Here is a 27817-nt window from a genome sequence, read left to right as displayed (position 1 = left end):
AATCAATATATTTCTTTTAGTTTTGTATAACAACGACTTTATTTTAATTTACTAACGATAAAAATAATGGTAAAACAATTTCGATAATACTACCTATACAATCATTCTTTTAATATTTAAAAATCCTAAAAAAAAGATTCTACTATGATAAAATATCATTAGAAAGTTTATTTTCTTAAGAAAATGTTTTGAAATATCTTGTGTTTACAAGAAAACTTTATTTAATTTGATTTAACTTTCATTTTTTTTTTTTACCACCTAGTCCATTTAATCTTTAACTTACTTTAACTCTATTTTATTATTCTATAGTTACGAAGAACTGGTATACATATATTTTTACTCAAGTGTATTGTCATTAATTAATCACTCGACACAAGAACGAAAAAAACAATATTAAAATTGAAAACTTTTAAAAATCATTTTATCATGGAATCCAAACCGAAATCACACAAAAATACTCTTTATACTTTTTTTTTATTTGATTTTCTTTGAACCTGAACCAGAGATTATTTTTATCAAACATTTTAAAAATTGAATTGTACTTAGTTTTATTATAAACAAAATAAATAACCTAGTTATAAAAAAATCAACTAAAGTATTTACTACCTATTATAAAATATTAATTCTGCCATTTTTTTCGATTATGAAACAATAAACGAAAAATAATTATATGTTTAACGTTTATTTTGTTTGTAATAAATTCATAAATTAATAAATCATATTCCATAGTATAGTTAAATTTGATTATTGATCATAAAAATTTAAAAAAAAATTGCTTGTCCGCACGCAAAATGAACTATAGAACATCTTAAGAATATCTAAAATAATACATATTGACTAACAGAAAAAAAAATGATTGATTGTAATTGAAGTCAACAACAACTAAAATATACATACGATTTATCATTTATAATATAAAAACCTATATTATTCTCAAATACTAATATACAAAAGTCATTAATGTGTATGCATAGATATATTTTTTTTAGTATCATCATTTATTTAATTGTATTATATTATATAACAGTATATACATTATATAAATTATTATTAAAATAAACATTAGAAAATTATAATTATATATAATGTTCAAACAAAATTATTTTAAACAAAAATAGCATGCTTATTAGCCGATGAATAAAATATAACATTACTATAATATTTTTTAACCACCGTATTTAATAATATTATATTAAGTTAATACTAATATATTATAAACGCACAGAATAATTATTATCATAGCAATAAACTTACTAAATAATAGTATACGATATTCGTTATTTATGTTGGTTCATTATTATCAGAAAAATGTTTTTAGTTTAATCAGAAATACAAACTTAATAACATTTATTGATTAAAAAATAGTAAATCTGATCATCAATGTATAGAGAAATATTTGTGTATAAAAATAATAATATGTACATACTGTTAATTTTTGTTCTAGAATGATTATTTTATCTTAAGTATAATATACTTTATACAAGTACTTACTGCCAAAATACTTAATTAAAAGATTTAAAAATCATATTTTTTTTCTTTCATTGTAAAAGCAAAAAAAAATAAAACCTTTATAAGCTAATAATTTAAGAACTTATCTTGCAAAATACCTTAAAAAGAAATATTTAGTGAATATATAACTTTTTTAGTTAAATCTCTAATTTAAATGTAGAGTTTTTGAAGTATGCTTACTAGTCGTTGCTCAGAGAAGGAAATATTTACATTCATATATTATATAATAACCAAGTAAAACAATAGGAAATAATAACAATAGTAATAGTATTAGCAGTTTTGTAGGTCATAACATGTTAATATATAACAACATAACAGTAAATTATGTAAAGCAAAATTATTGAATTAAATTAATTTGACAGTGTTATTAAAATTAGCTTATTTCCTCTCTATGCATATCAAAAAGTTAATTGGGATATTTGAAAAATGTTTGCAACTATTTAAAATAATTCTGCATAATCGGTATCTATAAGTAATAATAATAAAAAAAAAAATAACAATATGACTAAATTATTTTTTTTAGGTTGCGTTGATCATCAATCTATTAAACTATATGATATACTATATATATATAAGTACAACTTGTAGTTACAATCATGTTTTTTGACAAAAAAAAAAAAAATAATATTAATAATCTATGCACTGTACTAAGTACTAACAGAAAAATAAATTACTTGCAGTCATATATTATATAAATTATAAAACATGTTTAGAAATAAATTCTGTTTAAAATGTTTTTTCGCAATAAATAAATCATTGAAATAAAATATAACACATCTACGTATTATACCATCACATATTTAATATAGAAATAGATAAACCCAATACTTACAATTTACAGCAAAGATCTTACTTCAGTTTTTTTTTTTTTTTTTTTAATCGGAAATTAGATAGTATAGCAATAAATATATTTTTTTCCAATGCGTTTTATTCTTTTTTTTATTTTTTATTTTTACCAAATAGAGTTAAATTAATTTAAGTTTGAGTATATGAGTGAATTTACTATTCAATTATTTCACATTTAAAATATTAAAATAACTATTGCGAGCACATATTAACTGAAAACAGCTAATTGATTGCATATTAATTATGAGATTATAGCGGAAAAACACAATACAAACTATTTTTGAATATCTCAATTACTTTTTAAAAATTTAATAGAAAATAATCACAAATTTAATATAAATTAAAAAAGTTTATGTTCAAGAACTCCATTAATTAAAATAATAATTTCCAAGAATCTGGTCAGTTAAGTACCTTGAATCATAGGAATCAGTGAACATAGAATGGTATTCACCTTTATTATAATTTGCGATACACAAAAAAATATATTTTCTATGTAAAATTTAAATTTAATTTTTTTGATAAGTATAGTACATTATAATATAGGTATTGATTTATTAATATTTTAAATATAAATTCAACTTTTTTAGGATAAAAAGGTCACTTATTGTTGCATATACAAAAATATTATCCAGCCATAGAATTATGTGGTTGTGAGACATTTGAAATGGAACAGAAAAGGAATAGTTATGCATGAATGTGTTATGACATCAAATCGGATTTAAGCTTTTATGGTTCCACTACAATATATAATATATTCCAATATGATGACAAGTATTTATTTATTTTCGAAAAAACGATTTTTTTAATGTTTATATAAACATATACAAATTGTTTTTAAGCAATTTTCTGGGTAATATTTATAATTGCAATTCAAATAGTTATATTAATAAATATATACTTATTTCTTAATTACTTCAAAAAATATTTTGCTTACACTTATAATATATAATATTTTTAATTACATACTATTGAATTAGTTTACACTTAGATACGTACTTCAATTTAAAATTACAAAATATGTAATCGTATAGGTAGGTAAATTGATGAAATGTTCATGTTTTTGAAGATTCAATGAATAGTTATTACTTTTGTTAATTACATAAACAACCTTACTTCAAAAATGATGTTAAGATTAGATAAAATCTGGTAACCATTGGAACAGTGGGTATATTTTCCAAAATTAAATTCATCTTGAAAGGTTTGCTATAGTTAGGTTATATTTATAAATAATATATATTTTTTTTATACATTATGCTGAGAATTTCTCTAAAATATAATATAAATGATGCATAAATAATAACTTAGGTAATTATTTTAACTGTTACTACTTGATATTTGTCATTCAGTTACACTCGATATCTTATTATATTAGTATATTATTGTAGTTAATAACTGGAGTTGTTGAAGTCAAAATAAAATATTTACCTAATTATTAAATTAAAAAATATAAAAAAATAAGTAAGCATTTGATAATGGAAATTATTCCTTTTCATAACATATACATTTAGAACATAGTATGAAAAGTTTTTGAATAAGACAATAAAATATTGACTGTCAGCTTAACTATTATCATTGCCGATACAGTATGTCCCATGATGTTTTTACAGTTGCAAGATAATGGATTTTCTATACAAACTTAACTACTTTAAGATACATAAACACCATATTAATCTGTTCTACATACTGGTATTATAATAAATGTATATTGTGATAATTTACTTGTTGGAATTTCATTTCAGAATATCTTGATATGGATTATTGTATTTAAAATATATATATATATATATATAATTCATATATAAATATAAATTCATAAATCCTGAAGTTCAGTAAAAGCAGTAATAACATGCTTGTTTTCTAATTATTTAAAGTTTTAAGTAAAAATAATTATTTTACTATAGATGATATAGGTAGTGCTCTGAAAGTCTGAAACTTAAATACACGGAAAAGAACTAATTAAATCCCACTATCCAACTACTTCTTTGAGTATATTACAATTATAAATACTTCAATTATTGAATATGCTCAAATTTTTTAAAAATACAACTAATAAATATAATTTTTAAAGTTTTAATTTAGAATAACGTTTCAAAAAAAAAAAATGTATGTTTTTTCGGGTGTATAACTATAAAAATATATATAAACATTTACGTTAAGATATAAATTAAGTTTGATTATTTTGTTGTCGGTGTATTATTTTTTTATATTTCACATAACTTTACAATAATATTTTCTTCAAATTACTATGATTTATTTAATTTAATCAATTATATATATATATATACTTGTTAAAAGCATTAATAATAGGTTTTGAAAAATTTGGATTCATTAACCATTATTATTGATGTTAAATATTCTAAAAATATAGTATTTATATAAATAGATAAAAATATATCTGTGGCGGATGATTTTATTGATATTTAACTAAATTTCTGTTTCCACTTATGATTAAGTACTTAATTGTGGACTTGAAGATAAGTTAAATTGAATTGAATATTTGGTTTCTAAAATTAAATACACTCAAATAAAATTAAATGCGATTGTGTAACAATAGATTGTGTTGGTAGGTCCCTAAGATGTTGTGTGGTTTATTTGCGATTCGCTAGTGCGAAACAATGGTCGATTAAAGACCAACAAAGGGTCACGTTTGAGCTTAGCAAAATAATTGAGAGAATCTTTGCTGGTCATAAGACATATGCACCAAACTAAATATAGAAATATAGTGATACACATAGAGAAAATTATGTACGTATAGTTAAAAGTTTAAAGATATAGAGAACTATATTTCGAAGAATTCAATTTGTTAGTCAATTTGACTGAAATTTTTATAGTTATTTAATATATATTTGTTTAATTGGTTGAAAAGGAATATTATTATTTATGTTTCAATAATTTATACATTTGTTTTTTTCTTTCCATGACACTGTTTTAAATATATACATAAATAGGTAATACATGTTTTATACATTGAATCATTGATTATCAAAGATTAATTGAGACTGCGGAAGTGCAAATAATGAAACAATAATTAAAAATATTCAATGAACGTGAATTTAAATATTTTTTTTTTATAATTAAAAATAAAACTACAATGTACTGTATGTAGGTATAACGTACAATTTTAATATGATAAAATATACATGAGTGTATTGTTAAAACAACGAAGTATAATTAATTTAAATTTCAAAATATAAAGTGAAAAATATATTTTATTTTTCAAAAATGTCGTGGTTTGAATAATTGACGTGCTAATAATCGATGCTTCGGTATAATGTATAAACAATTAATATTTAATTGTGTAAATAAAAATGCAAAGAATAACATCAACATCGTTGTTGATTCTAAGTTTGATTATAGGTCTTATTTGTAATAAAATATAATGCAAAAGATTCAAGAAACAACATTATATTTTTAATTACTTACTGCAGAACATAAAATTATTGTATACCTTTAATACAATATTTAAAATAAAATGTATAACATAAATTTATATTATCATTATTATTATTATTTATTTTCTTTTTAATGTATAATAAATTAAAAAAATTATATTCGTAGCTTAAGAATTTATATCTGCAGATTACAATAAAAAATATAATTAAAAATTGGGATTTTTTTCATAGAAGTTCTAATATTTTTCAAAATTAAACAGGAATATTTAACAAGAATATATTAATAATACGGTAGGTTAAACAAATTTACAAAAAAATAAAATTATATAATATAGTACGTATATGATAATAATTATGATGTTATTTAATATAATATTACTAGTGTTTTATTAACTTATATGTTAATACAGACTTACTATTATAATAGTATGAAAAGGTTTATGGTATAAAAGCTTGAAATTATCTTAAATGCTATACAAATTAAAGGTAAAACTACCTGGTAAATAAAAATATACAATGTAAAACAAAAAGTTTTAAGTCTCTACATAATTTGGAATATAACAAAAAAATTAAAGAAATACTTTTCTGTTAAAATATCGAATTTTGTTGAAATTTTAACTGAAGTACTTATCAAAAGAAATATGTGTACACATAAATAATATATCAATAATAATAATTATAATAATAGTTATATACATAATTAAACCATATTTTTTCTTTTGTGAAGGTTCAAACTTAATTTTTAACGATATTAAAAATGAATTACAGAAATGTAATTCACACAGTAAAACTTTGATTATCCGTCACTCTTTTACCCGTCAACTTTTGAAATACCTATTGGCCATCGTCATTATGGTATCGTGACAATAAAGTAATAATAATACAATCATAAACAGAATATTGTTCGTCCGTATTATGGGTATAAATGAACTTATTTTTATCTATTGTGCGTTTGCGGCTGCACACGTAAAGCCGGCACGACGGCGGCCACCACAACCCGTCGTGTGTTTGACTGTCTCTGATTTCTGTGGTTCCTGTAACCTTCAGGGAAAGTGGACTGTATACATAGGAGGGTAATGATAAGGAGTGCGAGTTTACCCTAACAAGAAAGTGTAACACAATTCTGATTTAAGTATAAATAATTGAATGATAGTATATTGCGACGTTTCTGCAGATATATAACTTAGGTACTAGGGTTAGTAAAATTGATGCACGATCACAAATCGATCGACAAAAGAAAACAAATCAATCAAATAATACAAAATTTCATTACAATAAGACGTGTGTACGACCTGATTACGGCGGTGTTGTTGTTGATATCTGGGCGTTGATAAGATGTTGATAAGGACTGCGACAACTGCTCGAGAAGCAATTACGACGAACAGATCAACAACGACGTGTACGGATGTACGGTTGGTCCCTCGAACAGAGCGGACGTGAAACGGACATAAAAAGAAAACCCACCGGACGACGCGTGCTCGGGCGGCTATAACGGTCAGTGGAATTACAACGCGGATCGTTACGCGTAGGCGTCCGTTGACGCGGCGAAAATAAAACAAAACACACGGCACAAACGACAATCTCAGGGAGTGGCCTTTAATGTTTTCGCGCGACGGAAAACGACGTCACGGACGAACAAATACTGGAACCCGCGAATAGCGACAATAAAGGGGGTACACTGTACGGTTCGCACTGCGTAAAAAACGGACGGGCGAGAAACCACGTGGGTGGACAAAACGGCTTGGGTCACACTGCGTAAAACACGGACGGGCGACGGCACAAGCCAAACAATAAGCCTTGGTGGCAAGCGAGCCAGCAAAAAGGACACAAATCGCGAGCACGGCACGGTGCTTGGCGGCGCTCAACTCGGACGAGTAAAAACGGTTCACAACAATATGACCAAGATGGCGATGTAACGGCGACAGGACACCGGATCGTAGACCTGCTTCGGAGGCTGAATTACGACGACAAACGGTGGCGGCGGGTGATCGGCGCTGACGGCTAGCTAGGTCGCGACGATATCTCGGGTCCAAAGGTGAACTATACGCGTCGCATCGGTGGCAACGCTTTGGCGCGACAACGATGAGACATAACGCGCCAAAACGATATAAATTCAAAATAAAGATTGTGTATCCAACATTTTTCTCCCCGCGTTGAAAGATCCCGAGGTCTTTCAAGAAAACATGAAACTTGATGTTGTAGATGACAATGTTGACCAGATCGTACACATACAAAGGTTGCGGAAACAATAACATAAAAAAAAAACAATAACATTGGAATAGTACAAAAAATACGAATTATTATGTGGCAATCGCACAGGAAAAATATATGTACATATGGTAACTAAAAGGAACAGGTTCAGGGTTCGATCGGAAGACTGACAAGTTTGACGACGGGGCGCTTGTAAACGCCGTCCTGAGTGCGTACGGAAACGACGCGCACGACGTCATCAGACCCCGGGTGCACTTCGGTAACGCGACCGAGCCGCCAATCAGTTGGTGGCCGATTCGGTGCTTTGACGACGACCATATCGCCGACCTTTAGATTTGGGGAAGACTTGTGCCATTTCGATCGAGTCTGCAACGACGTCAGATACTCGCGAGACCATCTCTTCCAATAAGATTGGTGGCATTGACGTATTAGTTGCCAACGATTCAGCCTATTAATCTTGATGTCGGTAGTGTCGGGTTCTGGTAGTGCGTGGATAGGTTCCCCGATCAAGAAGTGCCCCGGAGTCAAGGCACTTAAATCGTGCGGGTCGGATGACGCTGGCGTGATCGGTCGAGAATTGAGGATGCCCTCGATCCGGGTAATCAGAGTATGAAATTCTTCGAAGGTGAGGATCTGTTGGCCAATGACGTGTTTGAGGTGGACCTTGGTACACTTAATGCCAGCCTCCCAGATTCCGCCAAAATGCGGTGCGGCAGGAGGGTTAAAATGCCAAGTACAACTTAGGTGCGACGTAAGATAATTCTGAATTTTGGCATCTCGGAACAATGTTTTCAATTGACGAGCGGCGCCAACATAATTTGTGCCGCAATCGGAATATAAATTAGTTGGGATACCACGTCGTGCGACGAAGCGGTCCAACGCCGCGAGGAACGCGTCGGCGCTCAAATCCGACACGATTTCCAGATGAACTGCCTTTACCGACATGCATACGAATAATGCTAAGTAAATTGCGTAAATTGCGGTCTTTCCGTTTCGGCGCCGATGTTCCTTCACGAAAAACGGTCCTCCGTAATCCGTTCCAACGTGGGAAAACGGACGATAGGATTGTACACGGTACGATGGCAAGTCGGCCATGATTGGTTGAGGACGTACAGCCCTATGACGTGTACACGTGACGCATGAGTAAATAACACGTCTAACCGCTGCTCGGCCCGACATGATCCAAAACCTTTGACCCAACATCGATAGCACTAACTTGGACCCACCATGCAAAAATGATAAATGGTAATGCCGAATGATCACGTCTGTGAGATGTGACGAACGTGGCAGAAGCATAGGGTGTTTAGCATCAGGACTAATGTTGGCAAATCGCAAGCGGCCCCCGACTCGTACAATATGGTTATCATCGATGTAAGGCGCGAGTTGTGCCAGTGACGGCGGTGTGACTGAAGATTGTCTTTTCAACATTTGAATCAAATCCGCAAAATAATGAGCTTGGGTACGTTGTACAGCAACTGCTAATGACTGTTCTCGTTCAGCGTACGTAATCGGACCAACCCGGATTGGCTGTCGTCGTAAACGATGACGTAAATAACGGAGGACATAGGACCATACCCGCAACATTTTCCCTAGCGACGAATATTGGCCTATAAACTGTAGTGACGACGGCTGAACATGGACAGCTAACGTCGCGAGGACATTACTTCGAGTCTCCGGCAGTTGATCAGGACTTAGTGGTGTGAACTTTGACTCTGGCCAAAGCTCCTCTGGTTGTCGCAAAAACTCTGGACCATTCCAATAGATATCCGAAGATATCGCAGCCCGGATTAGAAGTCCGCGGGAAGCAGGGTCCGCGGGATTCTGGGAGGTTGACACATGAACCCACTTGCAGTCAGGAAGAAGCTGGTGGATTTTCGCGACCCGGTTGGTAATAAAAATCTTGAAGTATTTTTGGTCCAACGTCAACCATGACAGGACGATGGATGAATCGGTCCAGGCGCGAAGACTAGTTATGGAGATCTCGGACGACAGAACGTGATGGACATGGTGCATCGTCTGTGCCAGCAATAACGCCCCACACAGTTCCAAACGTGGTATAGATAGGGAATCATCAGCAACGGCACTCTTGAGAGGGGAAACTTTAGTTTTACACATAATGAATTTAACTGATATGTCTCCTGCAGCGTCAACACTGCGCAAATAAATAGTGGCCGCGTAGCCTTTGATGGACGCATCCGCGAAGCCCAACAACTGAATATATCGCTGACGCACAACCGGAATGTAACGAGGGATAGATAAATCAAATACATCGGTTAACTCTAAACAAAATTGACGCCATGAGCGCAATAATTCGTCGGGCAGAGGGTCATCCCACCCAAGTTGGCTACACCACAACGACTGCATAAAGCATTTGGCCCACAGTAACAACGGGCCCAGCGCGCCTATAGGATCAAACAGACGTGCTATGACTGAGAGAACTTGGCGTTTTGTCGAGGAAATTTGTTGGATTCGGGTATGGTAAGCGAAGGTGTCCAAATTCGTATTCCAATGGAGACCGAGGACCTTGACCGACTGTTCGTCCTGCGGGTCAAATGATACGGAATCTATTCGGTCGTCAGGATGGAGAGATTCGAGCACGAGGGCACTATTGCTTGTCCATTTGCTCAGCTCACACGCTCCCTCTCGAAGCAGGCCGACAATATCGCACTTACGACGCAATAATTGCTCTTCGGTGTCGGAACCGATAACAATATCGTCAACATAAGCAGCCTGAGTGAGGACACCGCACCAAATCCAGTTACAGCACCCATGAATGATTTGCTGTTTTTAAAAAAACTAAAGAACTACAATGGTAAATTAGGAGAAGTCGCTATAAGAAAATGTATTAACCATTTATGGTATTTGAACGAGGAATGTGCCGTGTTTTCTATATTTGACGATCGTGTTGACAATGAAACAAAACAACGAATGGCAAACTACATTTTAGAAAAGAAAGAACGATATAGTAATGACAGTGAGGAAGAAAATGAAGAATCGAAAAAAAAATTAAATTTAAAGTTTGATGACTTAACTCATTTTTTAAATAAAGATCATCCATTTGATTTATTAACTAATAAATCATGGAAAATATTTGAACGCTTTCAAATTTCTGATATATTTTTACAAGCAGACCCAAGTACATGGAAAGACATAGAAGAATATAAACAAGCTAAAGAAGTTATATCGTCATTAAAAATTGTTAACGATGCAGCAGAGAGAGGTGTTAAGTTGATGGAGGAATATAATCAAAAATTTTCAAAAAATGAAGAACTTACAATTTACTTTACAAGTAAATATAAAAAATCAATCGAATCTTCAATCAAAAATGCCTAATAATTGAATATATTTTTCAGGTTGTTCAAGAATATCGCAAAACATTTTCCGGCTGCAGTCGTGAAGTTTTAAAAAAAAATTTTGAATATTAATTTTATTAATTATAATTTATATAATATTCTTACTCATAACATTATTTGTAGAAAATTCGATTTTATTTAATTAGTATATAAAACATTTTTTTCATATCTTCAACCGTTCATAAAATAAATTTAAAAAACCGTAAATCAGATATTTTTGCCTATTAATTAAATTATTTTGTTTTTTTATATTTTCAGAGAAAACAATAGATTTTGGTAAAATGTTGTAATGTAGTTATTTATAGAAAATTGTATTTTCTTTAATAAAGCTCTTTTGTAATTTTATCATAGCTGTAACTGTTTTAGAGTAAAATACAGAAAACCGTAAAACTACCCTATTTAGCAATTTTCAACCCTCTTGAGGCACGGGAAGGGGTTGAGTCATCATCACCAAATTTAACCTAAATTATTTTTATGTGATATCAAACAAAATAGGGGGGTCCTAGCATCAAATTTTTACAGTTGAAATTTTAGGACCACCCTAATATATATTATATTGATGTACAAAACATAATTTCTAACTTAATGATTTCTATTAATTTTTCAAATATTGGTAAGATATTTTATTTAAGATTTTTCGACACTATGTCTTGATAAAAAAATTAAAAAAATACCGTCTTAGATTGTGTTTAAATCATTTTGTGTCAATAATTATTTGGCTATTTGGTAAACACAATTGTCTATTATGTTTAAAAACATTGAATACTATTGAGTACATGATGAAAATAATTTTTATTTAAGTAAATAAATTCAGGGATAACTGGATGAATAATGTTTAATCCGATTTGCTGAGCCCTATGGCTCGTTTTTCTACTCTTAATCAATGATAACCCCTTAATACTAACTTATAATCAACCTAACATTTCCCTTCATTACCAAAGGAACATAATATAACTTCCTTACTAGGTCTCTAGGGAAAATTGAGTTTATTTGTTACTATTTATCCCTTTCTCCAAATTACACGACCATACTATTTCTTTGGGGTCAATCAACAAACAAGGAACTAAATAAATAAACTTTGTTCATCGTATTTCAAATTTTAAACTATTATTCCATTATGTTTCACAGATGATTTAATTATGTTCATTCATTTATTGATATTATGTATCAAAAATATTAAATACCTATGGTATATTGATATAAATTCAATTCAGAGTCATATTTGAAGTCAATATTACCAAATATAACAGAAACCTTATTTATCTTACTTCATATATATATGTACCATAGTAAAATATTTGGATTTAATTTGAGTTTTATTTACTGTAAATATGATCGGATTAGCAATATCGATTTAATATATTTTATTCTCAGCCATTGCTTGTGTACAAAAATAATACATTGAAATATAGAAATTGTGAAAATAATATGCATATAAATATTATTAGTTAAATTGTATATTTTAAATTAATATTTAATGCATCTTCAATTATTTTAAATGTAATTATGAAATGTCGTATACATTTTAACTTCAAAAATTAATGTCATTAATGAGAATTGTTTTTAGGAAGAATAGATAAACATTTTTTTAATATAGATTTCGAAACTAATATAGAATTCTGTATTACATTTAAAATCTTTACAAACGTTATGCATTTTTAACTACAAGGTAATTTGATAATTTCTACGATTTTGACGAAATTCTAACTTCACACTCTTATAACATTTTTTTTGTGTATTTACGGTCAATAATATCATATTTAGAAAATTATTTCAAAAATACTCGATGAAAATAAAATCTCATATTTCTTCGGGTTATTTATATATATATTATAATGAAATAAAAAAAATCATTTTTATCAAGCAATATTTATTATGAATTGAAAATATTCTCGTTTTTTGTTTTTTTTTTTTCGTTTTTCTTTTCTTAATTATCAAATTGATAACTGAATTTTTTTTTTAATATTTGACTTCCTTAAGTATATATTAAATCCAATTTTTTCCTTAAATCACTCCCAAAGTAACTACATTTACTGCTCAAAAAGGTAAATAATGAAAAAAAGTCATCGCTCTGCTTAGAGTCTTAAATCGATGTATGTATTTTAAACAGCTTAATAAACAATTAAATATAGAGTTTATTAATATTTTTAAATTTTAAATTATATTATGTTAATATTTAATTTGCTTTATGAAATTTTTAAAAAGATATATATAAACTGAAAAAAAAATGTTTATAGTAATCTTAAAGTTTATAGAAAATATTAAAAAAATATATTGAGCTTATTTTTCTAATGCTGTTCTTAAAGAACGCTCTATTATTGAAGTATTATATGCAATAACGGATAATTGTATAAATTGTGTAAATGACTGTATGTAATATTATAATATCATTATTTATATATTACATAAAATACAATTAAATACAATTATAATGTATATAAATATATTGTATAGAGTAGGTACATAATCCGTATATATTATCCACTGGTATAAGTCATATGCTTATTTTAAATCCTAAAAAGTACATTAACTAAGCAAAATGTTAATTTATCAACTAATGATAATTTTAAAATCAATGCTTAAGATTAATTTTGTATAATTAATAATACATTTTTATGCTTATAGAATTTTAAGTGATTTGATATTATAATAATATAGTTCCTTATTTTATCATACTAAAATTGTGTTAATGTATGTTTGAATGATAACTTCTATTTACCATAGTTCTAAAAAGACTAGATATTTTAATTAATATACATAAATATTATAATCTATGAATTGTTAAGTATTTCATGTATATTTAGATATTTATAACAATATTTTTTACATTAAATAGTCAATTTTAAAATGGTTTATAAGTTAGCAGTTTTAAGATAAAATTAAACATTTGTTTAAGGTTTTACACAAAAAAAACATTATCATTAATATGATTATAATATAGCATTTACTTGGAATGTTGTTATTAAAACAACTTGTGGTAAGTATTTATCTTGGTAAAAGGACTAAAACTGAGTAGAGATAGAAACAACGCTTGATATACATACACCCAAACAAAACAAGTTGTTGAAGTGAGATAATTGCTAACGTTGAATAATACTTCAGATCTCACAAGTCGCACCCATAGTCTATCGCTTTTCAACATGCCCTTCCCTTTTAACATCACTTTCGATGGCCCCGAAAGATCTATATATTTTGTACTATAACTCATTTTAAGTGGCTCATTATTTTCTTATATATATATATATATGATGTGAGTTTATTGAATTTGAATAGAAATTTAAGAAAAAAAACAGTAGATAGGTACAAATTGATTTTAAAAGTGTAGGCGTCTAAGTTGATTTTTAAATTTCAGTGTATTATCGTATTATTTGTAGTACAAACGTTTAATAAAAGGTGCGTTTATGAATATATTAATATTTTGATAAATTAAAAATGTGCTTTAATTTTAAAGAATTAATGATAAAATTATTATTTTAGAAATTTTCCTATATTTACTAACACAATAACATGAAATACCCAAGTTTCTAAGTAGTATTTTATTACTTATTAGCTAATATATATTTTTTTAATTTTATCATATTATCGTATATCATAATATTATGTTATTTATCATCATTATATTGTAATACTTAAGCAACAATGAAATATTTGTTTGATGAACTTCACATTTAAAATGTTTTCTGTTTGAAAATATGCACTCATTAAAACCACAAGCTGTTATAAATATAGTGTTATGTATATTAATATTACGTTAGATCAACAAATAAGTATGCATTGCTAATATATAAATTTAACGAGACGTGGGTTATAAGGTAGAGACGGTAGAGTTTAATAGTTTATAGCATACTAATACGCTATTATAATGGTTAATATTGTACAATTATTAATAATTAACTGTGAACTAACAAAATCTAACCTTAAATCGAGAATCATATTATCTTTAGTTAAATGTTATAAACTTAAAGAAACTAATAATTGTAATTGATATTTATTATACCAACAATTAATTTTTAGGCATAAGTAATTCATAAGTTAAATATTGCTGTTTTTACTGATAATTTATAACAACAATATTAAATTTATTTTGTACGCTTAATTTTTAATTTGATAATTTAATTTTAAACAACTCCACGTTCTTAAGAACATTTTTTACTTCAGTTACTCAACACTCAATTGTATAAAATATATTTTTAAAAGGATAAACATTTTCATTTTTTTGTTATTTGAATTTCTAAACCAAGTGAAATACATTGAATTTGTTTTTTGTAGAACATTGACATACAATACATACGTATAATACCATTGACTTAAACACACCGGGTCACAGATAGAACTCCAGTATAAAGCAATAATATATATATGACTAATTAATAATGCAGCTTTACATATTATACACAGTATACACAATATACACATGCTAATAAACCTTCACATTAAATCACTTGCATTAAGCTTCGTTGAAACTATACAATTTATGCATCTTATAGGTATATTGATATATATTTTTTTATTTTAAATTATTACATAATATAATTTTAAAAATATTTATTACAATGTTTAAACTTCTAACAATAATATAGATGTAAATATTAATTATATGTTGTGAGATCGTACTTTTACACAATTATAGTTCTTAAATTTGATTGATAACAATTTATTGTAATTTTTTCAGTATAAATTATGTGATACATTATAATTGATATTTTAACAAAAAAAAAAAAAAAAAATAATAAATAAAGAAATGAATAATTAAAAATAAATAAATAAGCAAAACAATTCACAGCGTTACATTTTAAATTTATATTTATGTTAATAAAACCCTGATTGAATTACGTCTGTTTATATTCTTCTAATTATATAATGTTTACTTATCATCCATTATTATTTAATATAATTAAAAATTAATAATCTAAAAATGATAAATTCGCCTTTATATGCAATGATATTTCAATAAAATAGAAATAGTTTGATATATATATATATATAAATATACTAATCAATACTTATATAAATAATACCAATACTAATCGTCTGCACTAAATTCGCCATGTTTTTATAAACATTATAAATAACAATAAAAAAAAAAAAAAAATGTAAAATCAATGCGTATCGTGGTTGTAAAACAATAGTTTTATTTTTAATTTATTATTAATTGATTTATTATTACATATACATACAAACGTACTCCTTGTTTATTAATCAATGTTTAATATGAAATATTTTTCAATTTAATATTGATTGGTGGAAGTCTCCAGGCACCTATATACATCATTGTTGAAATCAATTTTCATTCCTTAACATTTCACATGTATTTTTTAACTTCTCCCAGGCGACAGTCTCATAGGTTTTTTTTTTTAAGGCGTTACACAGCCGCTAGCCATTTAATAATGCCATTGCCTCTGCCACTGTCAAGTGTTCACTGTATTGTGTATATCATTTTGTTTACACTCTTTGTCGCCTTCGGGTCCATTTAGATTGACCTTTTGCGCCCTTGTTTGTATTACCCTGCTATTTAACTTCTCTGCGTTTCATTACTCCAAACTGTATATTATCAAATCTTGGTCTTTGTTTCCAGTGCTCGTCTTCTCTCCTTCATTTATTTGAAATTCGAGTACACTCATACGCCTCGAGTTAAAAATATTGCATGAATTATTGATGTAACATTCCTTAACCACTCTTAATACCTCAAATAAATAATGTAATGTTTTACCGACAATGACTTAGATAATTTATGTAATTTCTTAGGACAAAGCAGCCAGTTGGGATATAAACGACGATGACGACGACCCAAGTCCAAGAGATGACGGTGACAACAAACATGGTACTAGGTGTGCTGGAGAAATTGCAGCCGTAGCGTTTAACCAATTCTGTGGCGTTGGAATTGCATATAATGCAAAAATTGGAGGTTTGTAATAAACTATGTAAACGTTAGTAGCATACAAAATAATTCATTGAAATGACATTGGATATTAAATAATTTATGAGAAACATATAGTATGATATGTTATATAAATACTATGTACAATAGTTGGTTAGTATAAACTATACATTGAACACATTCCTTTAAATTTAATATTGTATTATTTAAATTTCGATATGATTCTAAGTGTTATATATGATATTTGTTTTTATATATAACCCAAAATGTAATCAATGCCATAGAGGAAGTTATTGGAGATAATTTATAATAAATTATATACTACACTATTCATTGTTTGGAATAAATTGTAAAATATTCTTTAAAAAAAATAATTTTCCATAAGTAATTGATTATGCTTTTGGTATGTTTATCAAAAGGTGTCCGGATGTTAGACGGAGTTGTTAACGACGTGGTTGAAGCAAAAGCATTAAGCCTGAACACAAACTATATAGATATATACAGTGCTTCCTGGGGACCAGAGGACGACGGGGAAACAGTTGATGGACCTGGACCATTGGCTAAAAGAGCGTTCGTTAATGGCGTTACATCGGTAAGTGTCATCGTTACATTGCTAATGTAATCAAATTAATTTTGATTGGTTTCAATTACAGAAATATTCACAAAAATGTTGATTATTTTTTACAAGTAACTTAAAATTTAAAATAATAAAAAAGTTAGTAAGTAGCTCTACTATATAGAATATTTTAAATGTAAATCTTCACTGTAATGGATATCGTTATAAATTTTAATTTAACACACAATAAATACTCACAAAAATCGATTCTAAGTAGAGCTATAGTATAATCTATGTAAAACGAAATGTTATAATTTATTTATATTGCTATTAGAAATTTAATTTTTCATTATAAATACGGAACTATGAAAGTCAAAAATATGGCATATAATTTATCATTTATTATTAATATAATATAATAAATCATTACTTATTATTATAGTTATTCATCTAGTACCACCTAGTAAATACCACATCATAGGTGTCGTGTAATCTAAATTATGTAAATAGGTTAGTTCAAAATAAATTTAACAAAATATTTTTGAAGCATTGTCGTGCATAACAAAAAATAATAAACATAATCCTGAAAATTTTCTAGTCTCTATGTTTAATTTTAATTTATTGAAACAAATTAAGTAAGATAATCAACACATGGTTTAATTGATTTTTAACATATTATGTTATACGGCGTTGTGTATATGCAATATAATATGCCTATACATTCTAAATTAGAACTGGGTAAAATATTCAAAATGTATAACTTATTGCAAAACTCAAACATATTTTTTTAAATTATTTTTTCAAGTCAATGCATTAAAAATATGGAATTAATGTCATAAATTTGAATTCAATGATGCATAAAGGGATTCTAATTGGAAATTATTTTATTAGTGTGTGATGAATTGCATAGATCATTTTTAAATACCCACAAAAAACAAATGAAGAAAAAAAATATTTTGTGATCATTTTACTTTTAAAAATTCAACTATTTATTTTTTAGTTAAAAAAAAAAAAAAAAAAAAAAAATCAATTTTCTTGAGTACTGATTGTGTGTAAAAGTTCCCTAGTTCTTCATTTTTTTTTATTTTTTTTATAGTTATCTTAAATATAACTTAGTACTTTTTGCTTTTGACTATGTTATCAAAAAAAAAAAATAAAAAAATAAAATAAAATAAAATAAATAAATAAATCTCTTTTCTACAAAGATAAACTTACCTATAATGTTAAATAATGAAGTGATTTACTACTATAAAAAGCGATGATATACATACAGAGAAAAAAATATTCTTATAATTTTGAAATCAATACATTCATCGCTCCACTCGGAATATAAATATTAGATAATTTAGCTGTGTTTATACATTTAATTTGAAATGTATAAGAAAATTATTCATACAAATATTAAATACGTTGTTAGAATGAAATTATATGAGTTTTAAATTTATTGTAAATACAATTTAGTATTATACCTTAATATTATGATACTTGCATAATGTATATTAATTTATGAAATATATTTCTTATGGTACTTATTTTCTATCAAAACCTATTATTATAATATTAATTTATCATTAATTTATTTATAACTGGCAAAAAAATAAATAAAATAATTATTAATTCAATTTAACTATAGAGAATTGTATTATGTTTATTGTTTATTACTTATTGAAAAACATTTAAAACATTGAACAATTTGAAATTAGATTATATTTTTATACTGATATATTGTTATAGTATTGCGATAGTTATTTGATAATTTAGTTATTTATTTTGAAAAATAACATTGGTTATATATATATATATACAATTCAAAAATTTGTATTTTTTTTTTTTTTTTGGGAGGTAACATTATTTCATTATGGTGAATAGCGAATGACAAGTTTGGTCGTATACTCGTACTCTAACCCAAGGTGATTTGAACTATTATGGACGGTTTTTTTACCATTTAAAAACATAAACGGATATTATTTAGCATTACGGTTGAATGGGGTTAGTTTGGATATTATCTAGCCAAATAGAAAGATAGTATGAGGCAATAAGGTGAACGAACTACACCGAGATATAAGAGAGAGGGGAAAAATGAGATGGAATACGAAAAAAAAAACGGTAGAAAGAACCTCAGCAAAAGTTGCCATTAAGGGTTTTTAAATAGCCTGCAACAAACATTTATTTGCCCTGTTTTATGAGTTTTTATTGGCCATTTCGCCTGTCAGGTAAAATGTGTGCATTTGTCAAAATTTATACAAGCATCCGTTCATTTCATAACTGCCTATTCACAGGAGTTTTTTGTTTTATATACATGAATGAATGTCAAGTCTGTGACCTGATTGTTTAATTTTGTACTTTAATTTTTGTTGCTTTTTGTTTCGCGTTTTTAATTTTACTTTATAATGTTTTTTATTTTTAATATGCGTGCTTGTGTGCTGTTAATGAATAAAGTCCATTAGTCTAGACGTATGAATGTGTACATGAATTGTGAACTATATATGTTTTCGTAGTAGAAATGTCCAATGTTTTATCTAAACATTTTAAATAATTAAGTATAAAAGGATAGTGAAAACATAATAGTAATTATAATTAATATCCAAATACGATTAGATACAAATAGTATATATAATTTTTTATTATAGTTACTTAGTTGTGTAATTGTACGGTTAACACAATAAATATAATATAGTTTTTTTTTTTTTTTTTCTGTAACTTATTTATTTTATTATGCATATAGAAGACAGAAGCAACTAATTTAACACTATAATTACGAATAAAATATTTCTAATTATATAAGTAAAATAGCGAATTTTGATATTGTGTTGATTTAGAACCTTTTAGATCTCGATAAGATAATTCTTTAAATAATGGACTTAAATGGTTATTTGTGAATTCAAGTTGTAAAGCATTGATTATTGAACCTATATATATTTAAAAAATGAATCAAGGTAGAGCTTTTTATTATTTTGAGTGAGTTTAAATCAGTATGAATACACATTAATTTTTATATTTGAATTAAATGATGTTTTTTTTCTGTAGATTATTGATATTTTACATAGTAAAAAATTATTGGGAAGTGTATTTTTTAGAATCGGGATAGATACAATAAGGTATTTCAAATATAAAATACATTTGCCAAAACTTGGATATATTCCAAAATTGTATAAATTATAATAATAATAATAATAATAATAATAAAAATAATAATATTTTATTTTCATTTTTCTGAAGTTAGGTTATAAATCTTGACATCGAAGAGGTTGTTTCTTTAAATTCCTGAAATAATTTTTTTTTTTTTAAATATAAATATAAAAATATGTTAACTATTTATATGAAAAGTTAAATATACTATATATTTTGTAAAATTAATTTATGTTAGTATAGTGAATCGTAATATTTAAATCCAAAGTTCAGAAAAAAAAATTAAGTGTAAATAATAATTTAATTTATGTTTAATTTAGTAATTGGTTGATTATCAGTTATCACATTAGTTTACACATATTATTTATTTAAATTGAAAACTAAATTAATACATTTCTTTCTCAGATTAAAATACAAACACATACTAAACATTATTTTATAACTAGTAATGAATCAAGCTTGATAAAAATATCATGTTGTCAAATAATTTAAAATATTAGTATAAGGTATAGCAGATACTTGTATTCCAATAATGTTTCATTGAAATTAACAAAATCATAAAAATAAAAAACTATTATTTATAATTATTATGTACTTAGCTGATGATGAAAACTTATTTTTTGGTTATGAATAGATCATAATTTCAAAAAAAGCTCTATAACAATATTTAACTTTAATTTATATGGGCGATGTATAATAAATATCCAATAAGTATATAGTAGAAAATTGGAGTTCTCACTCGAATAACAACACTTTATATCTCCATAAGATATTTTTAAAATAATACCAACAATTTTTAGAATCGTTTTAATTTGAGCTAAAAAAAATATTTAAAACATTAAGAATTTCGAAAATAATTTTTTTTTTTTTTAATTATTGTATTTAAAAACAAAGAGATAAACATGTTTGGTAAATTACACGCATATTTTATACTACTATTAAATTTAAATGTTAACTCTATAATTATACTTGTATTTCAAGAAACATAAGGATAGCTATACATTTCAGAATGTATTATTAGGGACATGAATAAATAAAATAAAATAATTATACCAACAGCTTATAATTTATAAGTATCTATATTTTAAGTTATTTATATTATAAATATTCTAAATCAAACATAATTGTATAAATTCGTATTAATTTATATGATCATTTGTATGTCAACAGGGAAGAAAAGGCAAAGGTTCAATATATGTGTGGGCATCAGGCAATGGTGGCCATCATACTGATTCTTGTAACTGTGATGGATATACAAACAGTATATATACACTATCCATTTCGAGTGTTACTCAAACCGGGTATGCTTTAATACGTATAAATTAATTTAGCTTATTTGTTTGATATAATGTTTCAAAAACTGTATTACGTTTAGAATCGTTGACATTCTATGAACCAATACTTAAAATTATCAATTTATAAATTTACAGGAACAAACCGTGGTATTTGGAAGAATGTTCATCAACATTAGCCGCTACTTACAGCTCTGGAACGCCAGGAAGTGATCACGGAGTGACAACAGTTGACATGGACACAAAAATGAAACCAGAAACCATATGCACATCCGAACATAGTGGTATTTAATTAAAAACTAAATAATAAATAAATATTTACAGTATACGAATGCCTACTGTTGATTACAATAATTAAATAAACTTTCAAATGTTAGGAACTTCTGCTTCGGCTCCTATTGCAGCTGGCCTTTGTGCTTTAGCCTTAGAAGCGAATAGTAATCTTACCTGGAGAGATATGCAGTATTTAGTCGTTATGACTTCAAATACAAAACCATTACAAAATGAATCTGGTTGGACAACGAATGGAGTTAATCGTAAAGGTATAAAATATATATATTATTTGACTTTTACAAGTAAACAATAATACTTTTTTTTTTAATTTTTTATTTAAAAAAAAAAATAAAAAATAAAAAAATGAAAAAAAATATGTACTCATAATAATTATTTTAATTAACCCACTACATTTAGTAGGTTAATTAGTATTATGAACTACCTAGGAAAAGTACAATGAGTTGTTCAGCCACAACAGTTTAACATTTCATTATTCATAATAACACTTGAAGTTCTACATAATTAAGTTTAGTTTACATCAACTATAGAAACAATGTTAATTTGTAATATGATTATCTACCTACCTGGTATATTAACTTAAATAAAAATATTTTATTTAGTGAGTCATAAATTTGGTTATGGACTCATGGATGGGGGTGCCTTAGTTACAATGGCAGAACAATGGACTAATGTTCCACCACAGAAAATTTGTAGAGCAAGAGAAGATAATAAACAAAGGTACTATACACAAATACTATACATCATTATTTTTCTTTCGTGTTAGCATTTAATCATTTTAACTTTCTAAATTTAGATGGATTGATCCCGCCCCAGGTAGTGTGTTGTCTATGTTTATGGAAGTGGATGGATGTCAAAATAATTCTGCTAATACTGTTAACTACGTTGAACACGTTCAATGTCGAATATCACTTAAGTTTTTTCCTAGAGGTGATTTGAGAATCTTATTGATTTCACCAATGGGCACAGAATCGGTGTTATTATTTGAAAGACCATTGGACATAACAAGCAGTACATTTGACGATTGGCCATTTCTGAGTGTACATTATTGGGGTGAGAAAATAGCTGGTCGCTGGGAAATAAAAATAATTAGACGAATGGCTAATTCAACTGCTAAAAGTCCAGGTAATATAATACATTTTAAATATAAAAAAAAAAAAAAATTATCAAATGAAAATATAGGTTTTTTTTTTTTTAATGTAACTAATATTCGTTTTTCATTTAAAAATATTTTTAAATTTTTAAAACAATTTTTATTTTAAATAATATTGTTTAGTTTGCTTCTTTTAAAGTATTTTTACAAAAAAAAAAAAAAAAAATGAGTGTTATTAACATGTTTAAATTATTCCTATAATTATTGTTATAAAATAAGTTGTGTTAAACTTTTTACATATCATATTTATGAAAATTACTAAAATAAATGAGGTGTTAGACTCTCCGTAACTTCTTACTTTTTTGGCGTTTTTTTAAATTAAAATGACAATTTATTACATACCTAATACATCATATAATATAACTTTTTTTTCATTATTGTATTATTATTTGTTAATTGTTGGTATTATATTTTCACAGACTTTTTTTTCATTTTCTATTTTCTATTTTTATTTTGTATTTATAACTTCCGTTGCTCGTATAAAATAAAAGTAATTACCAAACTAAATTTAAAGTTTCCATATTATTTTATCCGTATTTATGTTATTCAATACATTTGAGTAAATAGCGGATACACCTATCATAAAACCTTATTTTACAGATGATATAGTAATTTTTCTACAAAAAATGATTAAATGAAAGTTTTTCAAATTTATTTAAATTGGATTTACTATAAATGTATATTTTTGAGTTTAAGATTAATTATTTTTATGATTGATTACTATTGATATATAAATGTATTAAAAAAATAATAATAATAAATATAAAAATAATATATACATCTGTCATACTGTTAATAATTTGTGTAGGGTTATTGAAAAAGTGGCAGTTGATATTTTATGGTACATCTGAGCCGCCGGTAAGATTAATTCCCAAAAAGAAATTCTTGAATCAGATCCAGACAAAAACGAAATTAAAACAAAACGAAAAAGAGGTATAGAGATGCAGAGTTTTTGTTATTGGGGTATGCAACCGTTTAATAACATTTTTGTTTTTAATTTAATTTTCCTCGAAGGTATTAAAAAAAATCAAGTATCAAGGCAACTCTGTGAATATTAAAAATGAAATCACTACAATCAATAGTAGTTTGTATAACAATGAATCAATAAGCACGATAATACCATTCATTAGACATCCGTGTATAAATAGTACAAAATATTGTCAACACTGTATACATACTTACAACGATTCACTGTAAGTACACTATTACTATGTCTGTTGAATAATTTCTTTAAAATTTTTAATGTTGTATTGTTGATCATGCTAAAAGAAATTGTATTTTTTGATTAAAATATTTATTTCATTTCTATAACTTTACTGTTATTCGAAGTTAAAAATTATTGAAATATTTACATTCAATATTATTAAAAAATAATTTAACGCATTCGGTGCTTATATGAACTGCAAACTGGATTTAAAATTAGGTATGCATAATATAAATGTATATTTTTGTGGTTACTTATCTGCAATCATTATGTTTTAGTTTAAAATTAAATTGGGTTTTAATAAAAACAGTATACATACATATATATAAGTATATGTACTTAAATTTTAATTTTATTTAATGCAGAATGGCCATATTATAAAAAAATATATTTAATCTATTAAAACAATAACAAATTGTAATAGGTATACCTATCAATGAACATTAATTTTATAAGTGTAATTTATATTAATGACTATTAATTGTATACTATTACAGATGTAATCAATTTAATAAAACGGATATCCTTTATTGTAAGTAATAATATTATATCATATATAAAAAAAATACGTGATGAATATATTTTTATGATTTATTAATTATTAAAATAATATTATTTTGCCTTTTTTTTTTTTAGTTAAGTGTGTATTTTAATGACTATTAATAAATAACAACATAAATATTTACTTCGAAAAAATTATAATTTTTAAAGAAACCAATATTTCCTTTTAATATTATTTGTATAAAACTATATGAATAACTTATTGGTACTTAATAATACATAAACAATTCACAAAGATTTGTATCACTGTATTATTAACTTTTAGCGGATTAATTTTGAAAAAGAAGAAAGTACCTATCATTAATTTTATGACTTTTATATGAAACATTAGGTAACTGCACGAATTCGAATAACGAAAAAAGAAGAGCCAATGATGACAATGTCGATACCATATTTTACAGTTCTTTGATATCTGAACGAAACCATGTGACTAAACCAGGAATACAAATGGAGATCATTATTCTCGTGATGCTATTATTGATATGGCATAATTTCTATCAAGTAAGTGGAAACTCTTAAAATGCATATATTGTCACTATATTGTTTCAAACAATCCATATTTACATCAAATATTAAAGCCGGCACAATTTTGTGTTCCCCTCGCGATAAGCCCCGCCCATGTTCTCTAAATAGCCCGGAGTTGAAAACGCAGCTTCACTCTAATGGTGTAAACGAGTTATTTCTTTAATGCGTTTTACCGAACACCACTGGGTCTGTGGGAAATCTGTGTCCGTATGATACGAATAAAAACATTAGTTATTGTATTTGATTAATAATAACGTGTGATAAATACGTTTTATCAACAAAACATTGAGCGAATATAACTTACCGACAACATGTGAAACTTAAAACGTAAGTAAATTTATTTAAACTAACTACATTATTCATAGAACAGTGTGTTTTAAATAAACGACACATAAACCATTTTTTGACTGGCCGATCCCAATATTCATATTTTTAACGAATTTTAATATAATAGGTATACTATGCATTAGTGTGCGTTGAATAATAATAATTTAGTTCAATAATAAACATTAAGTTAATAAATATATTTTTGGAAGGTATATAAAAAAAGAATAAAAATATAATTCTGTAATGATTATAATACAAAGCTTTTATATAATAATTTAGTTGTATTGAATTATGTTATTTTTTTATTCATCTTAATTTACAAGGGTTTCGCTGTTACCCTTGAGGTATAGCCCTGTGGTAGTTGAAGTAGTAGACATCCATATAATTTTTGTTTTGATACTTAGGTTATAGTAATAAGCTTTTTTGGAAGTTTACCGCTTAGAAGAGAAGTTTTTAAACTGGGTTTTGATTTAATTTTAACAATTGGAACGTTTTTACTTATGATTATTATTGTAGCTTAGTTGATGGTTTTTAGTTAGATTAATTTTATAAGCTATATTTAATAAATATAGTATTTAATACGTTATAAATATTAGTCTATTAATGATTAAATATCTACGTATAGTTATTAAACCTAAATATAAATATGTGCAGACTTACATCACGTTTGATTTTAAATAAATACAAATTGAAAATAATTTTGTTTACCTTTTCGGCAACAGACGTGACCCATAGTCACATAGTCATTACCTTGTTAAAAATGTAATACAAGTTTTAAATTTTTCAACAATAACTGTGTCATAATTTGAAAAAAAAAATACTATATGCTTTACGCAGTATAAAAATCATTTTAATATATGAAATTATTATTTTTACGAATCCAACGAATAGTTGCTAAAAAGTTGCAAGAATATTGTTGGTGGTAAAATATTATTTATGAGGCATTCTGACCCCCTTATAAAATAAATTTTAATATTATTGTCTCTTTGTATTATGTTGACTGTGTAAATTTAAGTTTTTTGTTCAAATAAAAAAAAATATTTCGATAAAATGTATGAAAATGTATGGTAATTTTTATGCAGAATAATACCATATATATCAGATGTTAATATATAGATACATTTATGCACATAACAGTTGATTTTATTTATTGTTTAATAAACTAAATAAACAGAAATAAATATAATAATTAAATAATTAAATTCGATTGATTTTTTGAATACAAAGTTTAAATAAAAACAAAATAGTGTAGCAAATGTAATAGGTACTCTAACAACAATTTAATTTTATCAATATTACTCGTACAATAATTTTAGGATCATGCAATTTTAACAATTCTTAGGTTATTATAAAATTACAACAATAACATTATTTTTCAAACTTAATATTCACTGAAAATTTTTAAAATGGTTAAATTTACATTATTTAAATTATAATTTTTGAAAAAAAAAAAAAAAATTAGTATTTGTAATATTAGTTACATGTTATATTGAGATAAAAGAATAGTTTGGCTAAAAACAACATAAAAATTATTTTATTTTTTTATTGAGTTTTGACTTTAATTGAATTTATTATATATGTCTTAAGTTA

General features: G+C 26.3%; 1 protein-coding gene across 3 annotated transcripts in view; it reads left to right on the top strand.

The window, feature by feature from the left end:
• Positions 1-27817, top strand: part of LOC112598672 (furin-1-like) — a 120404-nt gene that overhangs the window by 74931 nt on the left and 17656 nt on the right. For all 3 annotated transcript variants that reach the window (XM_025345204.1, XM_025345203.1, XM_025345205.1), the window contains exons 5-15: positions 17057-17216; positions 17609-17781; positions 22045-22175; positions 22305-22450; positions 22544-22708; positions 23060-23177; positions 23254-23582; positions 24419-24543; positions 24625-24803; positions 25312-25346; positions 25707-25876. In XM_025345204.1, the coding sequence (XP_025200989.1) occupies positions 17057-17216; positions 17609-17781; positions 22045-22175; positions 22305-22450; positions 22544-22708; positions 23060-23177; positions 23254-23582; positions 24419-24543; positions 24625-24803; positions 25312-25346; positions 25707-25876 (1731 nt within the window). The remainder of the gene's footprint in view (positions 1-17056; positions 17217-17608; positions 17782-22044; positions 22176-22304; positions 22451-22543; positions 22709-23059; positions 23178-23253; positions 23583-24418; positions 24544-24624; positions 24804-25311; positions 25347-25706; positions 25877-27817) is intronic.

The sequence above is a fragment of the Melanaphis sacchari genome, unplaced genomic scaffold (assembly GCF_002803265.2).
Source record: "Melanaphis sacchari strain LSU unplaced genomic scaffold, SCAv2.0 Contig49_pilon_pilon, whole genome shotgun sequence".
Lineage (NCBI taxonomy): Eukaryota > Metazoa > Arthropoda > Insecta > Hemiptera > Aphididae > Melanaphis > Melanaphis sacchari.
Note: the sequence above shows the minus strand (reverse complement) of the source record. Positions and strands in the feature narration are given on the sequence as shown.